Raw genomic sequence first — 24,901 nt, forward strand, 5'->3', positions numbered from 1 at the left:
TTTATAGCAGAATTAACATTTCACTGAGGGGCATGTTTACTAAAGTGGGATAAAGAGCTAATGCAGGATTTTAGCGAGCAGTAGCTGTTAGCGGAGACCCAAGCTGATGGCTACTCTGCACTAAAGCTGGCCAGTGTGGTAAAAATCCCATGCTAGCTGCTTAGCATAGGTAAAGGTGGGTCATGAGTAGAAACAGGGCACCAGCTCTCCTGCACACTAGCTATCACAACTGTCAGTAACTGCAAATAACACCACCTCAGTAGTAACTGGCCTTATATGACAGGATGACCCCAAGCTGTAGTATCACAAGTCTACTGCTAGGGATCATGGGCACCATTTTCAACCTGAAGCAGCGCCAGCCATCAAGGTGGGTATGAAGAAAGACTGTTCTTGGCCCAACTCACTAGACTACCAGGGCAACCCCCTGGTAAGTCCCATAGGCATCAGAAGGCATGATGGGAGGATTGGGGATAAGAGTTTTTCCTTTTGGGGGATCTGCTCTGCAATGGGGTACATTTAGGGGAAGGGATTGGATTGGAGGATTTCATAAGAGGTAATAAAATTGGTGGATTGAGTGGATGCTGGTTGGAAGGGGGGAGATCAGGTTGCAGTACCATAGCACAATGTTTCCCAAATCCAGTCCTGGAGTACCCCTTGCCAGTCAGGTTTTCAGGATATCCACAATGAATATGCATGAAAGAGATTTCCATATTATGGAGGCAGTGTATGCAAATCAAGTTCATGCATATTTATCATGGATATCCTGAAAACCTGACAGGCAAGTGGTACTCCAGGAGCGGACTTGGGAAACACTGTCATAGCAGAGGGAGGGTTTTTTTTTGCGTGCACTGACAGATAGCTTGGGTGCAACTTTCTGCCAATGCACATAACTTGCATTTATGTTTATGTTTATTGGGGACTTGATATACCACCTTTACTCAATAGAGACCAACATGGTTTACAGAAAAAATCAAATTATACATAACACTCAAGAATGCCATTATAAGATAGATAGATATTTGCAGTTACGTTGAAGTCAGTTCAAAAACTTATGGCACTTCAGTAAACATGCCCCTAAGCAATTAAAACCCCTATTTTTCTCATAATCTGAATTAAAACTGCTAAATATGTAAAAGATCAGCTCTATAAAAAGAGTATGCTAAGTAACCCTATACTTCAAATGCAATCTGAAACAGCCAGGTCTTCAACATTTTCTTCACCCTTGCACCATCATGTGCTCACTTTAACTCACTGGGCATAAGGTTTCATAATCTTAGGACTGTGCAACCAAATGTCTATGCATTTGTTTTCTTCAACTGTGGCTTATTTAATCCAAGGGTTTATACCAGTCCTTCATGTACCAGTTTTAATACCTGGGCAGATTGAGTAATCAATATAATTCAAGGCAGGAATCTTATGACCCCAACTGAGTAACCAATCAGCACTCTTGCTGCTATTTTGAACATTCTGAAGAGCCTTTACACAGGTCTATGGTAGGGTATTATACAGTCTGCTACTATAATCCAGTCCAGCCATAGATAATTCCTGAACCAATCATCAACTCCTGATCCAAATAAAAGTGAGTCTATTTGGGTTTTCAGTCTCAACGGGATCTGAGTCCTGACTACCTAAAAATCTTCTTGTAAATTTGACTCAAAAGTCAAACCGTTAATCCTTGAAGCCTTGATTTTTTAAAGGACTAATCCTCCACTCATTCACCCTAGAACATGCCACCACTGCCTCAAGACCGACATTAGATCTTGCAATCACTTCTTCAGTCGTAGGTGGTAAAGGGATCATGATCTAATGGTCATCTCTACATAACAATGATATGTAAAATCAAACATTTTAATAACTTCCAGCACTAGCTTCAAGTAAATATTAAAAAGTAAGACTGAAAATGTCAGTTAAGAGTCAGAACAAATATCCCCTGAACAACACTTTGGGACCCTTTTAGTAAAGGGTGGTAATATAGTAACATAGTAGATGATGGCAGAAAAAGACCTGCACGGTCCATCCAGTCTGCCCAACAAGACAACTCATGTGTGCTACTTTTGTGTATACCCTACTTTGATTTGTACCTGTGCTCTTCAGGGCACAGACGGTATAAGTCTGCCCAGCACTAGCCCCGCCTCCCAACCACCGGCTCTGGCATAGACCGTATAAGTCTACCCAGCACTATCCCCACCTCCCACCACCGGCTCTGGCACAGACCGTATAAGTCTGCCCAGTGCTATCCCTGCCTCTCAACCTCCAGTCCCGCCTCCCACCACTGGCTCTGGCACAGACCGTATAAGTCTGCCCCGCACTATCCCCGCCTCCCAACCTCCAACCCCGCCTCCCACTACCGGCTCTGCTATCCAATCTCGGTTAAGCTCCTGAGGATCCTTTCCTTCTGAACAGGATTCCTTTATGTTTATCCCACGCATGTTTGAATTCCGTTACCGTTTTCCTCTCCACCACCTCCCGTGGGAGGGCATTCCAAGCATCCACCACTCTCTCCGTGAAGAAATACTTCCTGACATTTTTCTTGAGTCTGCCCCCCTTCAATCTCATTTCATGTCCTCTCGTTCTACCGCCTTCGTTTCTCCGGAAAAGGTTCGTTTGCGGATTAATACCTTTCAAATATTTTGAACTTACTGCATTTTAGCAGCAAAAAATTCACATGCAGTGAATGCAAAGGCTGTGCAGTAATGTGTTCCCTACAGCTGCCACAAATAAAAGTCCTTCACTGCACATTGTGTATTTGCAGTTAGCAAGCAGGGATCCACTTATTGCCTTCTCTTGAGGAGGTGTTAAGTGAACCTGTGCTAACTGCACAAGTGACTATTAGCATGTGGTAAGTACCGTTCACTAATTGCAATTCTTAAAAAAAAAATCAGCCATTGAAACACAGTGGGCTGTAGTCATTTCCCTCCTGCTACATTTAAATGGTTCAGAAGTCAATAATTTCACCACATCAAATAATTCTCTTGGCTTATTTGAAGAATGTGCAATCAGAATAGATACACAGGCTTTCTTTCACTTGCTATTTTACAAAGTATAGGTAGGGCTTCTGCTATTAGGCATTTATAAACTGTAAATTATAGTGTTTATTTTCCACCCAATTAGGGGTACTTTGGAGGTACAAAAAATCAGTCTTTATCAGTATTTTCACATTCTCTATTCATAACCTGCCCAGTTCCTACTCCCTAGCATAGCATGCAGTTAACAGTTACTACATATGTGCCATCAGTGTGTGCTGATTTGCATATTAACCCCCTAGTGCAGAAAAAGTCCAAAGACCAGATGGAGGAAAGAAGACAAGCCAGGAAAGGGGTAAGAGAGTACTGGGAAACTACTAGTATTTTTATTGTGATTAGAAACAGGAATCCCTGAGGAAGCATTTCACAAAATTAGAGCCATGTCAGTCTGTATTTTTGAGTTAGAGATTCTACAGCTTTGAGATAAGTAAATTGTGCAAAATAAATACTCACAATGATTGAAATACGTGGAGGGGCATAATCGAAAGTGACGCCCAAATTTTGCTGAGGACATCCTCGCAAAACATACCAATGGAGGGGCGGGGAAACCCGTATTATCGAAACAAGATGGACTTCATCTTTCATTTTGATAATATGCTCGGGGACGCCCAAATCTTGCAATTTAGGTCATCCTTAGGGATGGTCATCCCTAGACTTGGTCGTTTCTGATTTTCGGCGATAATGGAAACCAAGGACGCCCATCTCAGAAATGACCAAATCCAAGCCCTTTGGTTGTGGGAGGAGCCAGCATTCATAGTGCACTGGTCCCCCTGACATGCCAGGGCACCAAACGGGCACCCTAGGGGGCACTGTAGTGGACTTCATAAATTGCCCCCCAACCCCCCCAAAACCCACTACCCACAACTGTACACCACTACTATAGCCCTTATCGGTGAAGGGGGCACCTAGATGTGGGTACAGTGGGTTTGTGGTGGGTTTTGGAGGGCTCACATTTACCACCACAAGTGTAACAGGTAAGGGGGGATGGGCCTGGGCCTGCCTGCCTGAAGTGCACTGCACCCACTAAAACTGCTCCAGGGACCTGCATACTGCTGTGTTGGACCTGAGTATGACATTTGAGGTTGGCATAGAGGCTGGCACAAAATATTTTTAAAGATTTTTTTGAGGGTGGGAGGGGGTTAGTGATCACTGGGGGAGTAAGGGGAGGTCATCCCCGATTCTCTCCGGTGGTCATCTGGTCAGTTTGGGCACCTTTTTGTGCCTTGGCCGTAAGAAAAACAGGATCAGGTAAAGTCGTCCAAGTGCTCATCAGGGACGCTCTTTTTTTTCCATTATGGGTCGAGGACGTCTATGTGTTAGGCACGCCCAAGTCCCGCCTTCGCTACACCTCCGACATGCCCCCGTGAACTTTGGTTGTCCCTGTGACGGAAAGCAGTTGGGGATGCCCAAAATTGGCTTTCGATTATACCGATTTGGGCGACCCTGTGAGAAGGATGTCCATCTTCCGATTTGTGTTGAAAGATGGGCGTCCTTCTCTTTCGAAAATGAGCCTGATTATTTCAAAGTTCAGGAGGTTTTGAGGGACTACCAGCTTACCTTTACTCCCCAGATAAAGTTCTGAAATCCTTTTCCTTCTTTTTCATGGAGAGTATTTATTCAGTTGTTCCATCTCTAATTGATAAATAGATTTTAAGTTAGATTTCCCATATAATTGATCAAATACATTTTGAATCAAATTGTATGAGTCTGAGATTTTCATGGTATTTTCTGGATTAAGTGTGAATTGCAAATCACATGGGATTTTTCATTGTGATATTTATTGTATTGCATATAAACCCCTCCCCCACCCACAGACCCTCATTCACCTTACTAAGACACACTTCACCACACTTCCCCACACCAACCCCCCCCCCCCCCCCCACACACACACACACAAACATGCCTGAGTCTGCCAATGGAGTGGAAGGAAGTGTACCATTGTGTCACACTGTAAGTGTACATTTTCCAACTTATATAACAAGAATAGCTAAGTTATCTTATTTTATTTAATATTAGGATATTGCTGAAAAAGTTCAAGCTTCCAAGAGATCATGAATGTAAGTTCAATAGGAATTTCAATTTTTTTTTCACAAATGTAGCAGACCTATAGTACAATTGATTTTCCACTTTCATTTCGTCTTGTTGGTGGGATCTCAGGTACACATTTAAACATTATACATATATATAACATTTACGGGAAGTAAGCACTAACCCCCAAATTCTATAAATGGCACCTTAAGTTGTGCACACTAATTTGGTCACTTGGCCAAATTGCATGCACAACTTAATTAGCAAGCGAATCAGCACTGATAATTGGTACTTAACAACCAGTTAGCAGCACTAATTGGCTTTAATTAGAATTTACACTCACAACTTTCTAGGCGTATTCTATAACATGGTATGCATAAATTCTAATGCGCATAGCCGAAAAGGGGGCATGGCCATGGGTGTGGAATGGGTGGGTCATGGGTGTTTCAAAAACTATGTGCACTATTATAGAATACTCCTGATCTGTGCCTAAGTTAGGTGCAGGTATTTAGGCCTGGTTTTAGGTGACTTAAACGGGTGCACCTTTCTTCTACCCTGATGATCCAGCACCCCTGTGGCTACTGTTGCTTCTTCAGGCATCTTCTCCTTCCTACTGCTGTGTGTGAAACACCTAGGGCCTGATATTCAGCGCTATTTAACTGGCCAGGAATGGCTCATGGCTGGTTAAATAGCACTAATATTCAGTGCAAGGTAGCCAGTTATCTCCACTGAATCTTAGTGCTTAGCGGCTAGACGCTATCTGGCTAGGTCATGCAATTTAGCTGGCTAAGCACGAATATTCAGCACTAAACCGGCTAAGTTGAGCGGTTAAGATAGGCTGCTTAAATAGCAGGCTTATCTTTAACCGCTATTAACTTAACCAGCTAGTGCTGAATATTCACATAGCTGGTTAAGTTGCCGTGGCCAAAGATGAAACCGGATATTCAATGCCAGTCATTGGGCACGGCCCAGCATTGAATATCCGGGGTCTGCGTGCTGCATGCCACCAGCTGAATATCGGGGGCTAATGTTTGATAGTTGGGGCCAGGGGCGTATCTGCGTGGGACCACAGGGGCCTGGGCCCCCGCAGATTTTGCCCTGGACCCCCCTACCGCCGTCAACCCTCCCCGCTGCCGTTGTTTACCTTTGCTGGCGGGGGACCACAACCCCCCGCCAGCCGAGGTCCGCTTGCTGCCTTTAAAGATATTTCTTCAGCTGGCGGGGGACCCCAACCCCCGCCAGCCGACCCGACGTCTTTAAAGTTCTTCTTCGGCCTCCGTGGCCGTGCTGTACTTGACTGTTCAATCCAGTTCAGAGTCTGACGTCCCAGCACGGCAGTGGGGGAGGGTTGACGGCGGGGGAGGGTGGAGAGTCGTTGGTGGGGAGGTTCTGGCAATGGTGGCGGGGGGGGTCGTTGGGGAGGGGCTAAAATGTGCCCCCTCTCTCTGGCTCTGGCCCCCCCTACCGCCAGAGTCCAGATACGCCCCTGGTTGGGGCTCTCTCTTTATGGAGGTCTGTACAATTCAATCATGTTTGTTAACCATGCAAGCCCCAAGTGGTTCAAACAGTTGATATTTAAACCACACAGGACTTTATAGATACGGAGACCCAGGCAGCCCAGTACCAAGGTGGAATTATGCCCTGTGTAATACATCTTGTGGCACCCCACCCCATCACTGCACCACAGCCAAGAAGAGGAGACAGTGGCCGGGGAGCAAATTTGGTGCCCCCACCTCCCATGTTCCTTGTGCAGCTACCTTGCTTGCTCAGCCCTCAGTACAGTCCTGACCCTAGGGTTCAAACAGTAAATGTTTCAATAAAAGCCACAGAAGAGGAGATATCTGTGGTTAGAGTTAGAAGCAGCTGCCATAGGCGCCCGGTATAAGAGGCTTGGGAAGGCTAAGCCTCCTCAGCCAGAAGTGCAGCAAGGGCGGGGCGGACCACCCGGGTGCAGCTCCTGCTGCCTTGAACATCTCCCTCCCTTTCCCCCCCCCCCCCCCGACTGGTGCGTGGACCTGCGATCTTTACCGCCCCCCCCCCCCCGACTACTGCGGTATCGCTCTCCCCCTCCGCTCCTGTCCTGTCACGTCGTCTTTGAACGTCGAGGATTCCTTCCGGTAGCAGCAGCAGCATCGGCAATGATGTAAGCGCTGCTTTCAGCCTGCCCCGGAAGCACTCTCTGGACAGCGTCCCTCCTACGCGGGAAACTGTACAGAGAGTGCTTCCGGGGCAGGCTGAAAGCAGCGCTTACATCATTGCCGATGCTACTGCTGCTGCTACCGAAGGAAGCCTCGAAGTTCAAAGACATGACAGGAGCGGAGGGGGAGAGCAATACCGAACTAGTCCGGGGGGGGGAGCGAGGGGGGGAGCGATGCATCATGCCAGCCAGCTGCCACACCAAAGGGAAAGGGGGTGGAGAGAGGAGGATGTGAGGTGCCACATCTAAGGGGAAGAGGGAGGAAGGAAAGCAATGGCAGGGAATGGGAAAAGGGGGTGGAGAAAGGAGTGAGAGTGATGGAAGCAAGAAGGGGAGGGAAGAGAAAGGAGGGATGCATGAGGACGCTGGAGGAGAGAGAGAGAAAGTGGAAAAGTGCAGGGGAGAGCCAGGGACATGCAAAAGAGCAGGGGGGAGTCAGAGAGAGATGGGGAGAGAAAGAGGGGACATGGAAGAGAGCTGGGGAGAGCCAGAGAGAGATGGGGAGAGAAAGAGGGGACATGGAAGAGAGCAGGGGAGAGCCAGAGAGAGATGGGGAGAGAAAGAGGGGACATGGAAGAGAGCAGGGGAGAGCCAGAGAGAAGATGCTGGATGGAAGAGATTAGTGGAAAGATGGGGAGAGAAAGAGGGGACATGGGCAGGAGAGAGAGAGAAGCTGCTGGGGAGAAACTGGGGGAGACCCTAGCTGTCCGACAGAGAAATGCTGAATGAAAGGAGGGAGAAAGAGGGAAGACACTGGGCGTAAGGATAGGGAGGGAAAGAGGAAAGACACTGGAAGGATGGGGATAGAGAGGACATGCTGAATGGAAAAGGGTCGAGAGAGAGAGACCTGTTTAGAAGGAAGGGGAGATAGAGGGAGACAATGGATGGAAGGAGAGGGAGACAATAGACGGAAGGATTGGGAGAGGGTAATGGGTAGAAGGATGGAGAGAGAAAGAGGGATGACACTGGATGGAAGGGTAGAAGGGAAAGAGGGAAGGTGCTGGACATGGATGGATGGAGGGGAGGGAAAAGAGGAGAAATGTTGGACCAGGATGGAGGGAAGGAAAGACAAAGGAAGGAGATGCACACGGATGGAGTGGAAGGGAGAGAGGAGAAATACTGGACATGGATGGAGGGGAGGAAAGACAGAGGAAGTTCATGCACATGGATGGAGGGGAGGGGAGACATGCTGGATATGGATGGAGGGAAAATTGCTGAATTTAAGGGCTGGATTGGAACACTTTGAGGGCAGATGCTGAAACTGGAGAAAGGATAGGGACAGGGCTACAGATGGTAGACAGGACGCATAAGGACACAGGAGGATGGTGGACATGTTGAGAGAAAAAAATATCAAATGGAAAGAAGACACTGGGACCAAAGCGAATAGAAAAACTAAATGATCAGACAACAAAGGTAGAAAAAAGTATTTTATTCAGAATTTATTAACTGGAATATGTCAGCTTTTGGAAATGTGCATCTGTGATATTTTGCATGTAAGTTTCAACTTTTCTAGTATTGCTGCATGCTGAGTCTGACTTCTTGAGGTAACTTTCCAGTTTTGCCTTCATATCTGTTGTGTCATGTGTTTTTCATGTGTAATCAAGGTGCAGTATTCTACTAGTGTGTAGTATTTACAGCCCTTTTTGGTTTTTTTTTGTTTGTTTCACTAGGTTGTGTACTGGTGTTTTAGAGCCCGGTGTAATTACAGTGCTGCTTTTCCACGCATAGGGTTGTAGCTCGTCATGTCCTTGGAATTAGTGCTGTTATGGTTTGCTAAGGTTATGAGTGTGTTTTTGCACAAGTTTGTGTATAGTGTTTTGCAGTGGAGAGATTGTGTATTGGCATTACTGAGGTGGCACCAAAACATCAAAAAGGGTTTTAGAGCCTAAATCATGACACACTACCTCTTGAAGGATGTACATGTAGTTGTTAATAAAAGGAGCTCATTGTGAACACTATCCACCCTAAAAGGGTGTTTTGTAGCTCTACATGAGAATTGTGATATTATGATCCCTTGTTTCATATTGTTGACGGTCTGCATTTTCTATATGGGTGGTATATTGGTGTATTAGGGTCTGCCTAGTGTTATGGTACAGTAAGGTTCTGAGTGTGTTTTTGCACAAATTTGTGCATAGTGTTTTGCAGTTGAGCGATTGTGGTTAGTATATGCTTTGAGCAACCACTTTATTCTTTGACATATGATACATATCTAATATCTAAATTTAATAAAAGGTATTAATTGTGACTATTTTATTTTTACTTATTTTTTTCTGTGTTAATTGTGGCTATAAGGTCCACCCCTGGCTCCACCCCCTAACCCCGCCCCCTTTAGCCTCCCCAAACAGTTGGGCCACCGACCGCCTATGGCAGCTGCAGTCATACTAGAGGCCGAGGGAAATCAGGGTTTTCTGTTTCGGACTAAACCAAATCTGCAGCCAAAATACACCACTTGGATTCAGCCGAAACTGAAGCTGAAACTGACCCTGCCCCCCCTAAATAGTACCCATTTCCTCCCGCATGACTCAGAAAAGGGAGCCACCCGTAAGGCCCCCTTGGACCTACCTTAAATCCTCGGGTCTAGTGACCTTACTGAGGCAGGACTGATCCCCAGTCGCTCCTGCCCCTGCTGTCTCCGCCATCAAAATAGTACTACGATCTTCAATGGCATTTTTGGTTGAGGAAGCTTTGGTTTCAACCGAAAATGCACCGGGATTTTTGGCCAAAACTGAAATGTGGCCAAATTGGAATTTCGGGCCAGTTTTGGTGCAAAAGTCAAAACCAAAATTCAGTCACCCTCGAAGCCATACTGTGGTAAAGTTGGAGTGGCAAAGACATGTAATGATATTTTGAAGGGAGGGACTGGGGTGGGGGAGGGGAGACAAATTAGGGTGTGTCTATAGCTTAATGCTATTTAGTGCATAGTCTATTAGGAGTCAACATTGGTGTATTTTTAAGGTGACAATTCACCTACATGTCATCCCAATGTATCTCAACCTTTCCGTTTAGACTTTGCTAACAAAGATTCTTAAATCAAAATCAAGAGCTTTTTTCATTAACTGCTAACTGTTCTAAACTTTAATTACAAGTTATTATTTTACATAGAATCAATGAATTAAACCTTATTCAATTTCCTTTTTCTGAAGATGCATTTCAAGTGGGCCTTGTAGAAAGAGAAATCAATGAAGTGCTCCAGGGACTGCATCGAGTGCAGACTTCACGCCCAGCAGTCCGTACAAACTCTAGCAAAACATTAGAGAAGGAAGAATGGCACATTAAGCAGAAAGACCTTGATGCCGAGGATGTGTGTCCCATTTGCCAGGAAGAGCTACTGAAGAAAAAGCTCCCTGTCACTTATTGCAGGTTGATTATATTGTGCAGTATTGTACTAGTGCGTTCCTTCATGCTTCAAATTCACGTGACAGATCTTATAGATGAGCTGCTCTCAGCCCAGTTCTCTGGACATACTCAACCAGTCTGTTTTACCAGGACTTCTCCAATGAAAACATGTGAGATAGATTTACACACTTTTGTAAACCGCTTTGATGTATGCTTACTAAAGTCAGTAGGATATCAACTCAAATACACCATATAAATATAGGTATATAGTTGACCTGTTACACTAGTATTCTACAAAGAAAAGTAGGCACCAAGGGATCCTTTTACTAAGCCATAGTAAAACAGTGGCCTGCGGTAGTGTGGGCACGTGCTTTTGGTGCACGTTGGACCATTTTTTACCACGGCTGGGAAAAAAGTCTTCTTTAACAGGGGCAGTAAATGGCCGTGTTCTAAAATTAAAAGTAGTGTGTGGCTATTTATTGCCTGAGCCCTTACCGCCACCCATTGACATAGTGATAAGGGCTCCCGTACTACACACCTGGTATAAACAAGTGCCTGTTTGACACCTAAAATAGTCACAACTTTATAGAATCATCCTCTCCATGACTGCATATCATGGCTTCAACAGATAACTTCTTTGCATCCTAGAACACACCTAGCCCTATACCTTTTTAAAACACATATCTTTGATCATTTAGCAATTTATGCGGCCCAGATTTTGACAAAAGGACTTTTGTGATTCACTTTATAACTAGCCACTTAAGTACTTTTAGAATTGACCAATAAAATTTGTAGCAGAAATGCTGGTGCCAGGTCTGTCTGGCAGACAATGCAGCCCTTCTATTGGCCACTCGGTGCGGGGGGGGGGGGGGGGGGTTAGAGTATGGGGGTTCTATCCAGAAAGGCCACAGTTTACTATGAGACTAGATGCTCACCTAATAATTGTCCTAGTGTTGTTTACTGTTTGGATTATTGAGGGACATGGGAGTGGAAGGAAAGGAAGGGTGTTGGGTGTGAACTGAAAAGGCGATCTTGCATTCTTGACTATCCATGAGGGTAGAGTGTGAAAAAGGTGAAAAAAGCTGCCTTGGGTAAGGAATGATATCTTCAGGTGTTCACATTCTGTGACTGGTAGCTGGGCTATATCTTTGGCAGTATGGGCAGGAAATACAAGGCAGACTGGATGGAACAGGTGATATTTTTCTGATGTTATCTGTGTTACCTCTTTGACACGCAGATTTATCTTATAAATATTTATGGCAGATATCTTAAAAAATAAACCTGGCTGGGGTGCCTAGAGTACCCAGCTAAGAATCACTAAGATCCATACACGTTTTCCTTAGGTAAGGCACTGTTTCTCAAGCTGGTCCTAGAGTATCTCCTAGCCAGTCTACCCCTAGGGTATCCAAAATGAATATGTATGAGATAAATCTGAGTGCAGTGGAGGTAGTGCATGTAAATCTGTGTCATGAATATTCAATGTAGATATAGAGGAAACCAATCTGATTATGTGGTCCTCCAGAAACAGCTTGAGAACACTGGGAAAGAAAATAGGATAATAAAGCATTGCCACTCCCAACAACAGTTTTTACTTAAATTTGCTCTGTAATGGTTTCTTTAGGTGCAGTACCGTAGCGAGGGTGCCTGACACCCGGGGCGGGTCGCAGCTGCGCCCCCCCTACCCCCACCCGGGTGCAGGGCACGGCGCCCCCCCCCCCCTCCGGAGCGCACCCCCCCCCCCTGAAACACACCCTACCTTTCAGCGGGGGGCAGGCGGGAGGGCCGATCCGCCCCCAGTGCACGTCACTGGGAGCTGCGTCGGCTCTGCTGCTTCCCTGCTTTCTCTGCCCCGGAACAGGAAGTAACCTGTTCCGGGGCAGAAAGAGCAGGGAACCAGCGAGCCGACACCCCCCCAGCGCGTGCACCTGGGGCGGACCGCCCCACCGCCCCCCCTTCCTACGCCACTGTTTAGGTGCCTGTCATTTTACTCACACTTTTTGTATAATTGTTGGAAAACAGGTGACATCTATTCTTGGGAGGCACAGTCATTTACTGAACATGATATGTAGGAAGCAAACAAAGGCCTGAAACTGCCAAATTCAAAGAATAGCTTGGGGTAGTGATGGCAGCCTCTAACTGTTAAGTGTGCCAAGAAAAGATCAGTTATGACATATTAAGTTGCCATTCTGTTCCACAATGTTTGTTGATATGCTTAATCCTAAAGAGATTATCAGCAAAGCCTTTAACAGCAAAAACTGACATGCTGTAAGTGCGAAGACTGTGCATCAACTGTTGAGAGTGTGGACAGAATGTTCCCTGCAGTTGCAGCACAGAAATGTTCTTTACTGTGCATTAAGTTCATTCATGATCAGAGTGGAGGCACTTAACTCCTCCTGTTGAGGTGTTAAGTGGATCTGCATTACTGCCCCGATGCTCAAAAGCAAACACAGGCGCTAGAGGCCATTAGCACCAGACTAACGCCCATGTTTGCCCGCGCCTGATGATCAGAACCAGTAAGCTCATGAAACAACGAGTTCACTGGTTCTGACTGCTAATTGCGCATTCCTCCCAAATGCTCAGCAGGCAGTGTGCCAAACAAGGGAGCTGATCCTGTGGCAAATCCTACTCCAGCTCGGAGCTGGCATTATGGTTTGCCAAGCAGGGAAGGAATGGAGGAGACTGGCCAACACAGTCCTGGTGGTCCAGTGGACACCAGACTCCCATCATATATGTAAGGGCCTGGATATTCAGTGGTCCCCCAGACCCCTCACCCCCCAAGTGCATAACCCCCCGACGACCCACCCCCGAACACATAATCCCCCCCCCCCCACCAACCTACTCAGCCAAACACAAGGGGGCCTAGAGATCAGATGGACCCCCAGACCCCTCACCCCCCCCCCCCCCCCAAGAACATAGCCTTCCTCACTGAAAATATCCTGGTGGTCCATTGGGACCCTTGACAGGCCCAATGTGACCCCTCCGAAGGCTAGCCCCAGTGGTGTGGTGGGGTCCCCCCCCCCCAAGCCAACCCCCTCCCCTCATACCTTAAATTTGGAGGAGGAGGGACTAGCACTCCCTCCTCTGTGGCACCACTTCAAAATGGCGTTGCCCTGTGCCCGGTGCATCCTGGGATGTGCTGGTTGGGGCTTAACTACCATATTATATAATAGTTCACACTCACTAAATTCAGCACTAAGGAGTTGATTCAATAAATGGTGCCTAAAGTTAGGTGCTGAGCTTATCCGCGCTAACATAGTGTTCTGTAAAGTGCGCTCTGTGCAGAACGGCCTTTAAAGAATACTAGCTTAGCTCGCATTTCACACCTCACTTTGAGCGTGAGCCTTTATACCTGCTTGCACCCAACTCATGGCAGTTAGGCATACAAATGCACTGCACCTAAGTTCTGGGAATGCCTCAGTCCCTCTCATAGCCATGCCTTCTTTGGGGGTTCTGCTCTGATATTTAATAGGGCATAGGGCAGATCTACGTGTAACCTGTTAACACCACTTATTGATTGTTAGCACCAATCTAGCCAATTACTTTGGAGCCCTTTTACAATGCCGCAGTAGAGCCACCGCGGCATTGGTTCACGGCAATCTGGCTCTACCGCCAGGCTCCCAGGGAAGCCTGGCAGTAGTGCCAACCCCCACTGTATGCCATTTCCAGTGCTCAAAAAATACTTGTATTTTTTCAGCACAAGGGGCATACCCGGCGATAATCAGGCAGTCCCGCACACTGCCCGGTTACCACCTGGTTAGCACAGGAGCCCTTATCGCTTCCTAAATAGGTGGCAGTAAGGGCTTCCCCAGGAAATAGCCACACAGCAAGTGTTTTGCTTACCACATGGCCATTTCCATCCTCTGCCCAGAATTTCCTTTTTTAGGCAGCGGTAGAAAGGGGGGCCTTGGCACGTGGCAAACCCACACGCCACCACAGGGCCCCTTTTATCCCACTTGGTAAAAGGGGGCCTTTGTGTGCCGATCTGCGATCCACGCCCTTAAATGAGTGGCTAACTTTGGGTGATTTACACAGAATCTGGGAGTAACTACTTAGCACACTTTAGTATAAAAAAAAGTATACTAACCTGTAGGGTGATCTGTTTTTTTTTCCTTCTAGAAATGGCTGTGGCAACAATGTTCACATTGCATGTATGAAAATCTGGGCTGATCACCAGACTACGTCAGAGCATGACTCCATGGTCAAGTGTCCCCTCTGTAGGGAGGAATTTGCTCCATTAAAACTCCTTGCAGAAGAAGTTAGAAATTCTAGCAAGCTGGTAACTGCTGCAGAGAAAGAGCGACTGGACAGGCATCTTGGAGTCCCATGTAATAACTGTAGAGCTTTGCCAATAGAAGGAAAATGCTACAGGTAGGTAATTTTTTAACAATGATTGACTATTTATTTTATTTAATTTCAGATTTATAATCCGCTTTATATCCAAAGCGGGTTACAATAGAAACATTCATAAAATTATCACAAACAAAATAACAATACAGTGTACCATATTAACTGTCATTAAAAGTAATACATACTCTAGGGAGAACTACCAAAATAGATCCAAGATCTTTCTTCAATAAAAGCTTTCATTAAAAAAATACATCTTCGATGGAGGTCTTATTGATATGTAAAAGTTATAGAAAATGTACTTTAAAACATTGAAGTTTACAGAGGTTAATATATGGTGTTAATGGATGGCGTACTGGAGTGAGTTAGGAATCTTACACTTGTATGTTTAAAGAATAGTAGTAGTTTATTTTGCTTGATATGTATGAGGCAATATTGTACTGTTATCCTGTTAAATAAAGACTTCATGCAAATAAAAAAAAATACATCTTCAAATATTTTTTAAATTGCTGTCTACTTGAGCAAAGTCTTAGATGATCAGGCATGTGGTTCCATAAATTTGCTCCAGCTATAGAGAAAGCTTGGTTACATGTATCAGAGAAATGACTTCCAGAAATACATAATTGCTTCACTGCCACAGAGTGTTTCGGATGGTACATAGACAAAATATTCATAAAATATTGTAGAACTGTGGCATATACTCGCTGCTGAAGCAAAACCAACGCTTTAAATTGCACACAACATTTTTACTGGAAGCCAATGCAAACTCTTTAAAATTGGCATAATATTATCTGATCTCCTTGCACCAGTAAGTAATCATGCTGTTGCATTTTGAACAACCTGCAGAGCTTGGGTCCTGGCTGTAGACATACCCAGATATAAAGAGTTACAATAATCAAATCTTGATATTTGCAGGTTCTGCATGATTGTTCAAAAGTCACAAGCTGATATCATACCTTTCAATTTATTAAGGACACAAAGTTGAAAAAAAGATATTGTAATTATATGATCCACTTGACCCAATGGTTTATGTCAATTTTTCAGAAAAAGCATGGTTTATTGATCATTGCAAATGAATTTGTGAACTGACTCATAATGAATATAAAAATATTTCAATGAGGAATTCCAAACTTTTAATATATTGTACTTCTTAAAATGTGAACATAATAATGAAGGACATTACTTACCCATAACATTATTTTTGATCTCTTTAGGTGTGTTGAATGTATAAATTTCCATCTCTGCCAAGAATGTTTTACAAGCAGTTGCCATGCTCCGCATCTATTTGTCTCTCGGCAGGTACTGATCTGGATTAATTTACTATGTGTGGCATCAAGGAATATCTAAGCTGAGAGCTCATAGGCCAAAATATTAGGAATGTTCTGTCATTTGGTTTGTTTTAGTGCAGGGGTTCTCAACCTAGTCCTACAATGAATATATATGAGATATATTTGCAGTGGCGTACCAAGGGGGGGGCGGGGGGGCGATAGGGGCGGTCCGCCACGGGTGCACGCCGCTGGGGGGGTGCCGCGCGCCTGTCGGCTCTTTGTTTTCATGCTCCCTTTGCCCCGGAACAGGAAGTAACCTGTTCCGGGGCAGAGGGAGCATGAAAACGAAGAGCTGGCAGGCGCGCGGCACCCCCCCCCCCCCCCCCCAGCGGCATGCACCTGGGGGGGGTTCTTTCGCCAAGGGATTGCGCTGCACCTTGGGGGGTTGTTTCGCTGGGGGGGGGGGCGTCGCGCTGTTCCGGGGGGGCGCTGCACCCGGGGGGCGGGGCGCATCGGCGATCCGCCCCAGGTGTCAGCCCCCCCAGGAACGCCACTGTATATTTGCATGTGCTACCTCCATTCCATGCAAATCTATCTCATGCATATTCATTGTGGGTATCCTGAAACCCCAACTGGTTAGGTGTGTCCCGAGACTGGTTTGAGAACCCTTGTTTTAGTGGATACTACATCAAAATAGTATGCATTAAATCAAATAAACACACAAAACGTTTAGTGGTCGAAATTCGGTCAGCTGTGTGCTAACTGCTACTGGCAATATAACTGAAAATTCAAAAGTTTTCATTCCCTTGTGAAAACTCTCACACAGAAGTATAAGCAAATACAACACGCCAATGAAAACTGATGGAAAGCGCTATTTATCCTGAGGTAATAAAGTCATAAAATTGAGATTGACAAAATAGTTCATATACACAGCAATCACTTATCTTGGGTAAAGTTCAAAAGCTGAACAGAGCTCTGTTTCAGATGCCTCCTTCAGGAGCCCGGGACTGAAAAACCCACAGAAAAGACTCCTTGGATTAGTACAATAAATTCTTTCTAGAGCTGCAGTGTTCCTCTGAAGCCTGAAAATTATGGATAAGGAATTCTACAAGGATGAGTCCACCAGCTGGGTGGCTCCACTACCATTCTGGACACCCAGAATACGACTACCTAACAACAGAGAGCAAGCTCTCTATCTGCTTACTTCTTTGCTACAGTCTCTTAAAAGGAAACAGCAATTTACAAAATTCATGCAGAACATGCTGGATAATGGCCTTGCAGTTCCAGCTTCACTGTTAAAAGACAATGAAGAATGTCGGTACTTACCCACCTTTGGTGTGTATCATCCACAAAAACCAGGCCAGATCAGGATTGTGTTCAATTCCAGTGCTCAATTTAAAGGAATCTTTCTCAACAATGTGCTGTTTTCTGGGTCTGATATGATTAACAGCGTGTTAGGAGTCTTGATTCACTTCAGAAAGTACTACTACTACTATTTGACATTTCTAAAGCGCTACTAGGGTTACGCAGCGCTGAACAATTTAACATAGAAGGACAGTCCCTGCTCAAAGAGCTTACAATCTAATGGACAAATGTACAAACAGTCAAGTAGGGGTCATCAGATTGGGGCAGTCAGAATTTCCTGAAAGGTATAAAGGTTAGGTGCCGAAAGCAACATTGAAGAGGTGGGCTTTGAGTAAGGATTTGAAGATAGGTAGGGAGGGGGCTTGGCGTAAGGGCTCAGGAAGTTTATTCCAAGCATAGGGTGAGGCGAGGCAGAATGGGCGGAGCCTGAAGTTGGCGGTGGTGGAGAAGGGTACTGAGAGGAGGGATTTGTCCTGTGAGCGGAGGTTTCGGGCAGGAATGTAAGGGGAGATGAGGGTAGAGAGGTAATGAGGGGTTGCAGACTGAGTGCATTTGTAGGTAAGAAGGAGAAGCTTGAACTGTATGCGGTATCTGATCGGAAGCCAGTGAAGTAACCTGAGGAGAGGGGTGATATGAGTATAATGGTTCAGGCGGAATATAAGACGTGCAGCAGAGTTCTGAATGGATTGAAGGGGGGATAGATGGTTAAGTGGGAGGCCAGTGAGGAGTAGGTTGCAGTAGTCAAGGCGAGAGGTAATGAGAGCGTGGATGAGAGTTTGGGTGGTATGCTCAGAGAGGAAAGGGCGAATTTTGCTGATGTTGAAGAGGAAGAAGCGACAGGACTTGGCTGTCTGCTGGATATGCGCAGAGAAGGAGAGGGAGGAGTCGAAGATGACTCCGAGGTTGCGGGCGGGTGAAACGGAGAGGATGAGGGTGTTATCAACTGAGATCGAGAGCGGAGGAAGAGGAGAAGTGGGTTTAGGTGAAAAGACGATAAGCTTGGTCTTGGCCATGTTCAGTTTCAGGTGGCGGTTGGACATCCATGCAGCTATGTCGGATAAGCAGGCCGATACCTTGGCCTGGGTTTCCACGGTGATGTCTGGTGTGGAGAGATGCAGCTGGGTGTCATCAGCATAAAGATGATACTGGAAACCATGAGATGAGATCAGTGAGCCCAGGGAAGAGGTGTAGATTGAGAAAAGAAGGGGTCCAAGGACAGATCCCTCGGGAACTCCAACAGAGAGCGGGATGGGGGTGGAGGAAGAACCATGAGAGTGTACTCTGAAGGTTCGGTGGGAGAGATAGGAGGAGAACCAGGAAAGGACAGAGCCCTGGAACCCAAATGAAGACAGTGTGGCAAGAAGTAAATCATGATTGACAGTGTCAAAAGCGGCAGATAGATCGAGGAGGATGAGGATGAAGTAGTGGCCTCTGGATTTGGCAAGGAACAGGTCATTACAGACTTTAGAGAGTGCTGTTTCTGTCGAGTGTAGAGGGCGGAAACCGGATTGAAGCAGATCGAGGATTGTCTGAGAGGAGAGAAAATCCGTGAACAGTGTGCTCAAGTATTTTGGAGGGGAAGGGTAGGAGGGAGATGGGGCGGTAGTTGGAGGGACAGGTAGGGTCAAGAGATGGTTTTTTGAGGAGAGGTGTGACTACGGCGTGCTTGAATGTGTCGGGGACAGTTGCAGTGGAGAGAGAGAGGTTGAGGACTGGAGAGGACAGATGGAAGGGGTGACAGTATGAGAGATGGTGTTAAGTAAATTGATGGGGATGGGATCAGAGGAACAAGTGGTGCATTTCAAGGAGGAAAGAAGGCGGGCGGTTTCCTCCTCGGTGATATCAGGAAAGGAAGAGAAAGAGGCCAGGGTTGGTTGGTTGAGGGAGAGGGTTGAGGGGTGAAGGGGGGAGGTGGCTTGGTAGTGAACTCAAGGTTGATCTTTGCACCTTGTCGCGGAAGTAGTCAGCCAGTGATTGAGGAGAGAGTGAGGGGGGGTGGGAGCGGAGGGCATTTTGAGGAGGGAGTTAAGGGTGGCAAAGAGACGACGAGGGTTGGAGCTGAGGGAATTGGTCAATTGGGTGTAGTAGTCCTGTTTGGCAAGGAATAGGGAGCACTGGAAGGAGGATAGCATGAATTTGTAATGAAGGAAATCTGAGTAGGTGCAAGATTTCCTCCAGAGGCGTTCAGTGGATCGGGCGCAGGAGCGAAGGTGATGGATGCAAGGGGTCAGCCAAGGCTGGGGATTAGTAAGCTTAGTGGGATGGGAGATGGATGGTGCGAGGGTGTCCAGAGCAGAGGAGAGAGTGGCATTGTAAGTGGAGACAGCCTTGTCAACAGACTCGGAGGACATGATGGAGGGGAGGAGATTAGAAATACTAGAGGATAAGGTGGGAGGGTCAATAGCCTAGAGATTCCTGGAAGTAGTGGTTAATGTTGGGGGGGGCTGAGGGGGGAGGTGAAGAAGAGTAAAGGTGATCAGGTGATGATCAGAGAGAGGAAGAGCTGAGGCGTGGAAGTTGGAGGGTGAGCCGGAAGAGGAGAGGACGAGGTCGAGACAATGGCCATTTCGGTGAGTAGAGGTGGTGGAGCACAGCTGGAGGTTGAAGGAGGATGTTAGAGTGAGGAACTGAGAATCGTGAGAGTTGGATGGGTCATCAGCGTGTATGTTAAAGTCTCCAAGAATGAGGGACAGAGATGAGGGATCAATAAAAACAGAAAGCCAGGCATCGAAGTCAGTGAGGAAGGAAGAGAGAGATTTATCAGGGGGGCAGTAAATGACTGCCACTCTGAGTGGCAACGGGTAGAATAGACGGATGGCGTGGGCTTCAAAGAATGAGAAGCAGTGAGATTGCGGTAGGAGGAGGGGTTGGAAACTATAGGAGGGTGAGAGTAGTAACCCGACGCCTCCACCGCGGCCAACTGGGCGGTGAGTGTGGGAGAAGAGCTAACCTCCATGGCATAGGGCCGCGACTCAGGCAGAGTCATCAGGGGAGAGCCAGGTTTCAGTTAGGGCGAGCAGTTGAAGGGAGCGAGAGATGAAGAGATCGTGGGTGAAGGGGAGTTTGTTGCAGACCGATCGGGCATTCCACAGGGCACATGAGAAGGGGAGGGAAGAGGGGGGGAGGAGGGGAATAGAGATGAGATTAGAGATATCCCGGGCTCATTTACATGGATAGGAGGAGAGGTGGGGGGGGGACCTGGATTGGGATTGATGTCTTCTGCGGATAGCAGGAGGAGGAGCAAGAGAGTGCGGAGGAGAGTGGGGGAGGTAGGGCGATGAAGGCGACGAAGACGGGATGCACTTAGGAGGAATGGGGATGGGTTAATGGCAGGAAGGAAGTGTTGAAGGTTGAGAGCTAGGAAGGAGGAGGGGGACAAGAGAGATGGTGAGGTGGTGAGGGACGGGGGTGAATAGGGTATTGGAGTAGTGAGTAGGACTGGAGAGGACATGGGTGGGCAGTGAGTTTAAGCGGTAGCCAGCGGTAAGTGGAGGGGAAGATTAGGAAGGGATAGGGCAAGGAAGAGAATGTGTACAGGGGCCATAAGTAGTGACTGAGGCAGGTAGGTTGGTAGATGGGTTGAGAAGAAGTTGATCGGCTGGAGAGCAGGTAAGTCAATGGGCTGACAAGCTAGCGGGAGGGAGGCAGGGAGGCAGGCAGGCAGGAACAGGTGAGTGCGGTGGAGAGCTCAGCAGCAGGTTGTTGGTGGGCAGATAAGCAGGCAAGTTGAGGGGCTGATAGCAGGCAGGCAGGCAGGATTAGGCGGACTGGAACAAGCTGGCAGGCAGGCGGACTGGAACAAGCTGGGTCAGGCGGACTTGAACAAGCAGGGAGGAGCTGGAACAGGCGGGCTGGAACAAGCTAGCAGGCAGGCGGACTGGAACAAGCTGGCAGGCAGGCGGACTTGAACAAGCAGGGAGAAGCTGGAACAGGCGGGCTGGAACAAGCTGGAGCAGATGAACTGGAACAAGCAGGGAGAAGCTGGATCAGGCGGACTGGACCAAGCAGGGAGAGGCTGGAACAAGCTGGAACAGACGGACTGGAACGGGCTGGATCAGGCGGACTGGAACAAGTTGGAGCAGACGGACTGGAACAAGCTGGATTAGGCGGACTGGGACAAGTTGGATCAGGCGGACTGGAACAAGCAGGGAGAAGCTGGAGCAGGCAGACTGGAACAAGCTGGATCAGATAAACTGGAACAAGCAGGAAGAAACTGGAGCAGGCGGACTGGAACAAGCAGGAAGAAGCTGGATCAGGCAGACCGGAATAAGCTGGAGCAGATGGACAGGAACTGCAGGGAGAAGGTGGATCGGTTGGACTGGAATAAGCAGGGGGAAGCTGGGTAGGCGGACTGGAGCACGCGTGGAGAAGCTGGATCAGGCGGACTGGAACACGCAGGGAGAAGCTGGATCAGGCGGACAGGAACAAGCTGGAGCAGAAGGGCTGGAACAATCTACCCTTAGACTGCCGTCATCCGTAAGTATGTAAGCAAGGAATCCAATTAGCTTGGTCTCTGTTTCCCAGCCCTGCGCAGCCGTCATCTAGTACACTCAAGTAATGAATTCAAATCCCTGAACTTCTGCAGGGATGTCCAATAGACAGCAATGGAAGAGAGCGCAACCAGTACGCTGCAGCAGGGACGCCTGTATGGTCAGTCTCTGTCCCATTACCCTATTGCCATAACAGCAGATACCCAACAAATGTTCTGTTACTTTGTTGTATGCTCAGACTACAGAAATTACTTGAGATTCCTGACAGTGACATCAACCAGGATATTGTGGAGTATAGAATGAGAGTTCACGTCTTTGGTAACAGTCCATCACCTGCAGTAGCAACCTACAGGCTTAGAAGGACAGCCCAGGAAGGTGAAAGAAAATATGGTATGGATGCCAGACACTTCATTGAGAGAGACTTTTATGTAGATGATGGTTTTAAATTCTTACTTACTGAAGGAGAAGCCATTGACTTGCTAAAGAGAACACAAGTACTGCTGGCAGAGGCCAATCTCAGAATTCATAAAATCACCTCTAATAGTCCAGAAGTAATGAGAGCATTTCTTAATGAGGATCATGCCAAAGGATCTAGATCTAAGATTATTCAGAGAAGCCTTGGGTTACATTGGGATCTGAAGAGGAACATTTTTATCTTTCAAGTCTCCACCCAAAAGAAGCCATATATGCGCAGAGGTGTCTTGTCTATAGTCACTAGGGTTTGTGGCTCTAGTGACCATTCAATTAAGATCCCTACTACGGGAGTTTTCCCAAAGTGCTGATGAGTGGGATGTTCCATTACCACCAGAAATGTGACAAGAAGGGGAGAAATTGTAATTTAATTTAATTTGGGCATTTATAGTCTGCATTCACCATTAAGTTGTAGGTGGAGTACAGTTAACTTACACAGCATTAATGGTTTACTTACACAGAACAGATATTACTACTACTATTTAGCATTTCTATAGCGCTACAAGGCATACGCAGCGCTGCACAAACATAGACGAAAGACAGTCCCTGCTCAAAGAGCTTACAATCTAATAGACAAAAAATAAATAAAGTAATCAAATCAATTAATGTGAACGGGAGGGAAGAGAGGAGGGTAGGTGGAGGCGAGTGGTTACAAGTGGTTACGAGTCAAAAGCAATGTTAAAGAGGTGGGCTTTCAGTCTAGATTTAAAGGTGGCCAAGGATGGGGCAAGACGTAGGGGCTCAGGAAGTTTATTCCAGGCGTAGGGTGCAGCGAGACAGAAGGCGCGAACTCTGGAGTTGGCAGTAGTGGAGAAGGGAACAGATAAGAAGGATTTATCCATGGAGCGGAGTGCACGGGAAGGGGTGTAGGGAAGGACGAGTGTGGAGAGATACTGGGGAGCAGCAGAGTGAATACATTTATAGGTCAGTAGAAGAAGTTTGAACAGGATGCGAAAACGGATAGGGATATGGCTGCTTCTTGTTTACTATAAAGAACCTTTGATTTGGCAGCCACTGCATCCATTTGCAGTTTAAGAGCAATATAGCCTGTGACAAATCTGCTGGAATGACTTGTCCTGTGTGATTTTAGGGACCTGGAATGTCTGGAATTTTTAGAACTGCATCTGGAGCTGCCAGAGTGTTAAAACTCATTCTCCCCTGCAGGGATTTTGTCTAGTTCTAACTCTTTCATTGCTTCTGCCACCGTAGCCTAGCATGAGAGACCTGTGGTCTGTTGTCTCTATATTTTGAACTTTGAACCGTTTTCATTACCAAGGTTGGCTTGTGCTGTGTCCCCTGTGTCAGTCTGCTCAATTACAGCTCTGTCTGGCTCAAGAAACTCGTCCATGCTCACACTAGAAAAATAAACATCTTTTTCTGTGTTTCTTTTTTTTCTTAGAACACCTTTGCTGAGAGAACCTTGGCTTTGTGCCTAAATGTTGCTTAGTAGGAACAATGAGGGGGAGTTTGCAGGCAGCTCTCTGCTTTCCTCTGTTGTATAAGCACCTTAGCTAGGAAACCCTATATGGAAATTCCTTTCTTTTCCTTTGTATCTTGCAGGCAGTGGGGGAGTTGAGCTCAAATAGATACTTTAGCCTGCTAGAGCAAAGATGGGCATGGATCCCAGGACTATGCACTATTTGAGTGGAGGAGTAGCCTAGTGGTTAGTGCAGTGGACTTTGATCCTGGGGAACTGAGTTTAATTCCACTGCAGCTCCTTGTGACTCTGGGCAAGTCACTTAACCCTCCATTGCCCCTGGTACAAAATAAGTATCTGAATATATGTAAACCACTTTGAATGTAGTTGCAAAAAAAAACTCAGAAAGGCGGTATATGAAGTCCCATTTCCCTTTCCCTTTATATAGGGCATCCAACTTGGCATGCATTTTTTTTGGCGCCCAAATTTGGGCACCATTTACTGAATCTAGTCCTCTATGAACATCACCAATATACAATGCTGGTACCCATATAACTAACTTGGCAAGTAGAACCACGTAAACTATAGTCCTTACTATGTCCAGTTACCTGGATACAGCTACTGAATATTGGCTGGACCTGGATAACTTCCAGTGGCCAACAAAAATCCAGGTGGACTCACTTCTTTTTCTGCAAATAATCTTTCAATTCAAATCACATGTATAGTTTTAAAAATACAAAAGTATGTGTGTTGTTTCAAATTTTGCCCCAACCCTTCCAAGGAATGCATCCCCACATTCAGGTACATGCCTAGTGTGCAATTTTCAAAAGCTACTATCCTAAATGATGGAACTACAGGAAACTAAACCTCAGTAATGATACCAATAATACCAAAGAAACCTGTGTGGAATGAGAGTTTCTAATAATATATTTTATTATCTACTTATAATAAAGACACTTTTA

General features: G+C 46.5%; 1 protein-coding gene across 3 annotated transcripts in view; it reads left to right on the top strand.

The window, feature by feature from the left end:
• Nucleotides 1-24,901, top strand: part of ZSWIM2 (zinc finger SWIM-type containing 2) — a 52,354-nt gene that overhangs the window by 18,152 nt on the left and 9,301 nt on the right. For all 3 annotated transcript variants that reach the window (XM_030209650.1, XM_030209651.1, XM_030209652.1), the window contains exons 4-7: nucleotides 5,040-5,080; nucleotides 10,392-10,608; nucleotides 14,701-14,952; nucleotides 16,143-16,227. In XM_030209650.1, the coding sequence (XP_030065510.1) occupies nucleotides 5,040-5,080; nucleotides 10,392-10,608; nucleotides 14,701-14,952; nucleotides 16,143-16,227 (595 nt within the window). The remainder of the gene's footprint in view (nucleotides 1-5,039; nucleotides 5,081-10,391; nucleotides 10,609-14,700; nucleotides 14,953-16,142; nucleotides 16,228-24,901) is intronic.

Source organism: Microcaecilia unicolor, chromosome 7 (genome assembly GCF_901765095.1).
Source record: "Microcaecilia unicolor chromosome 7, aMicUni1.1, whole genome shotgun sequence".
Taxonomy (NCBI): Eukaryota; Metazoa; Chordata; class Amphibia; order Gymnophiona; family Siphonopidae; genus Microcaecilia; species Microcaecilia unicolor.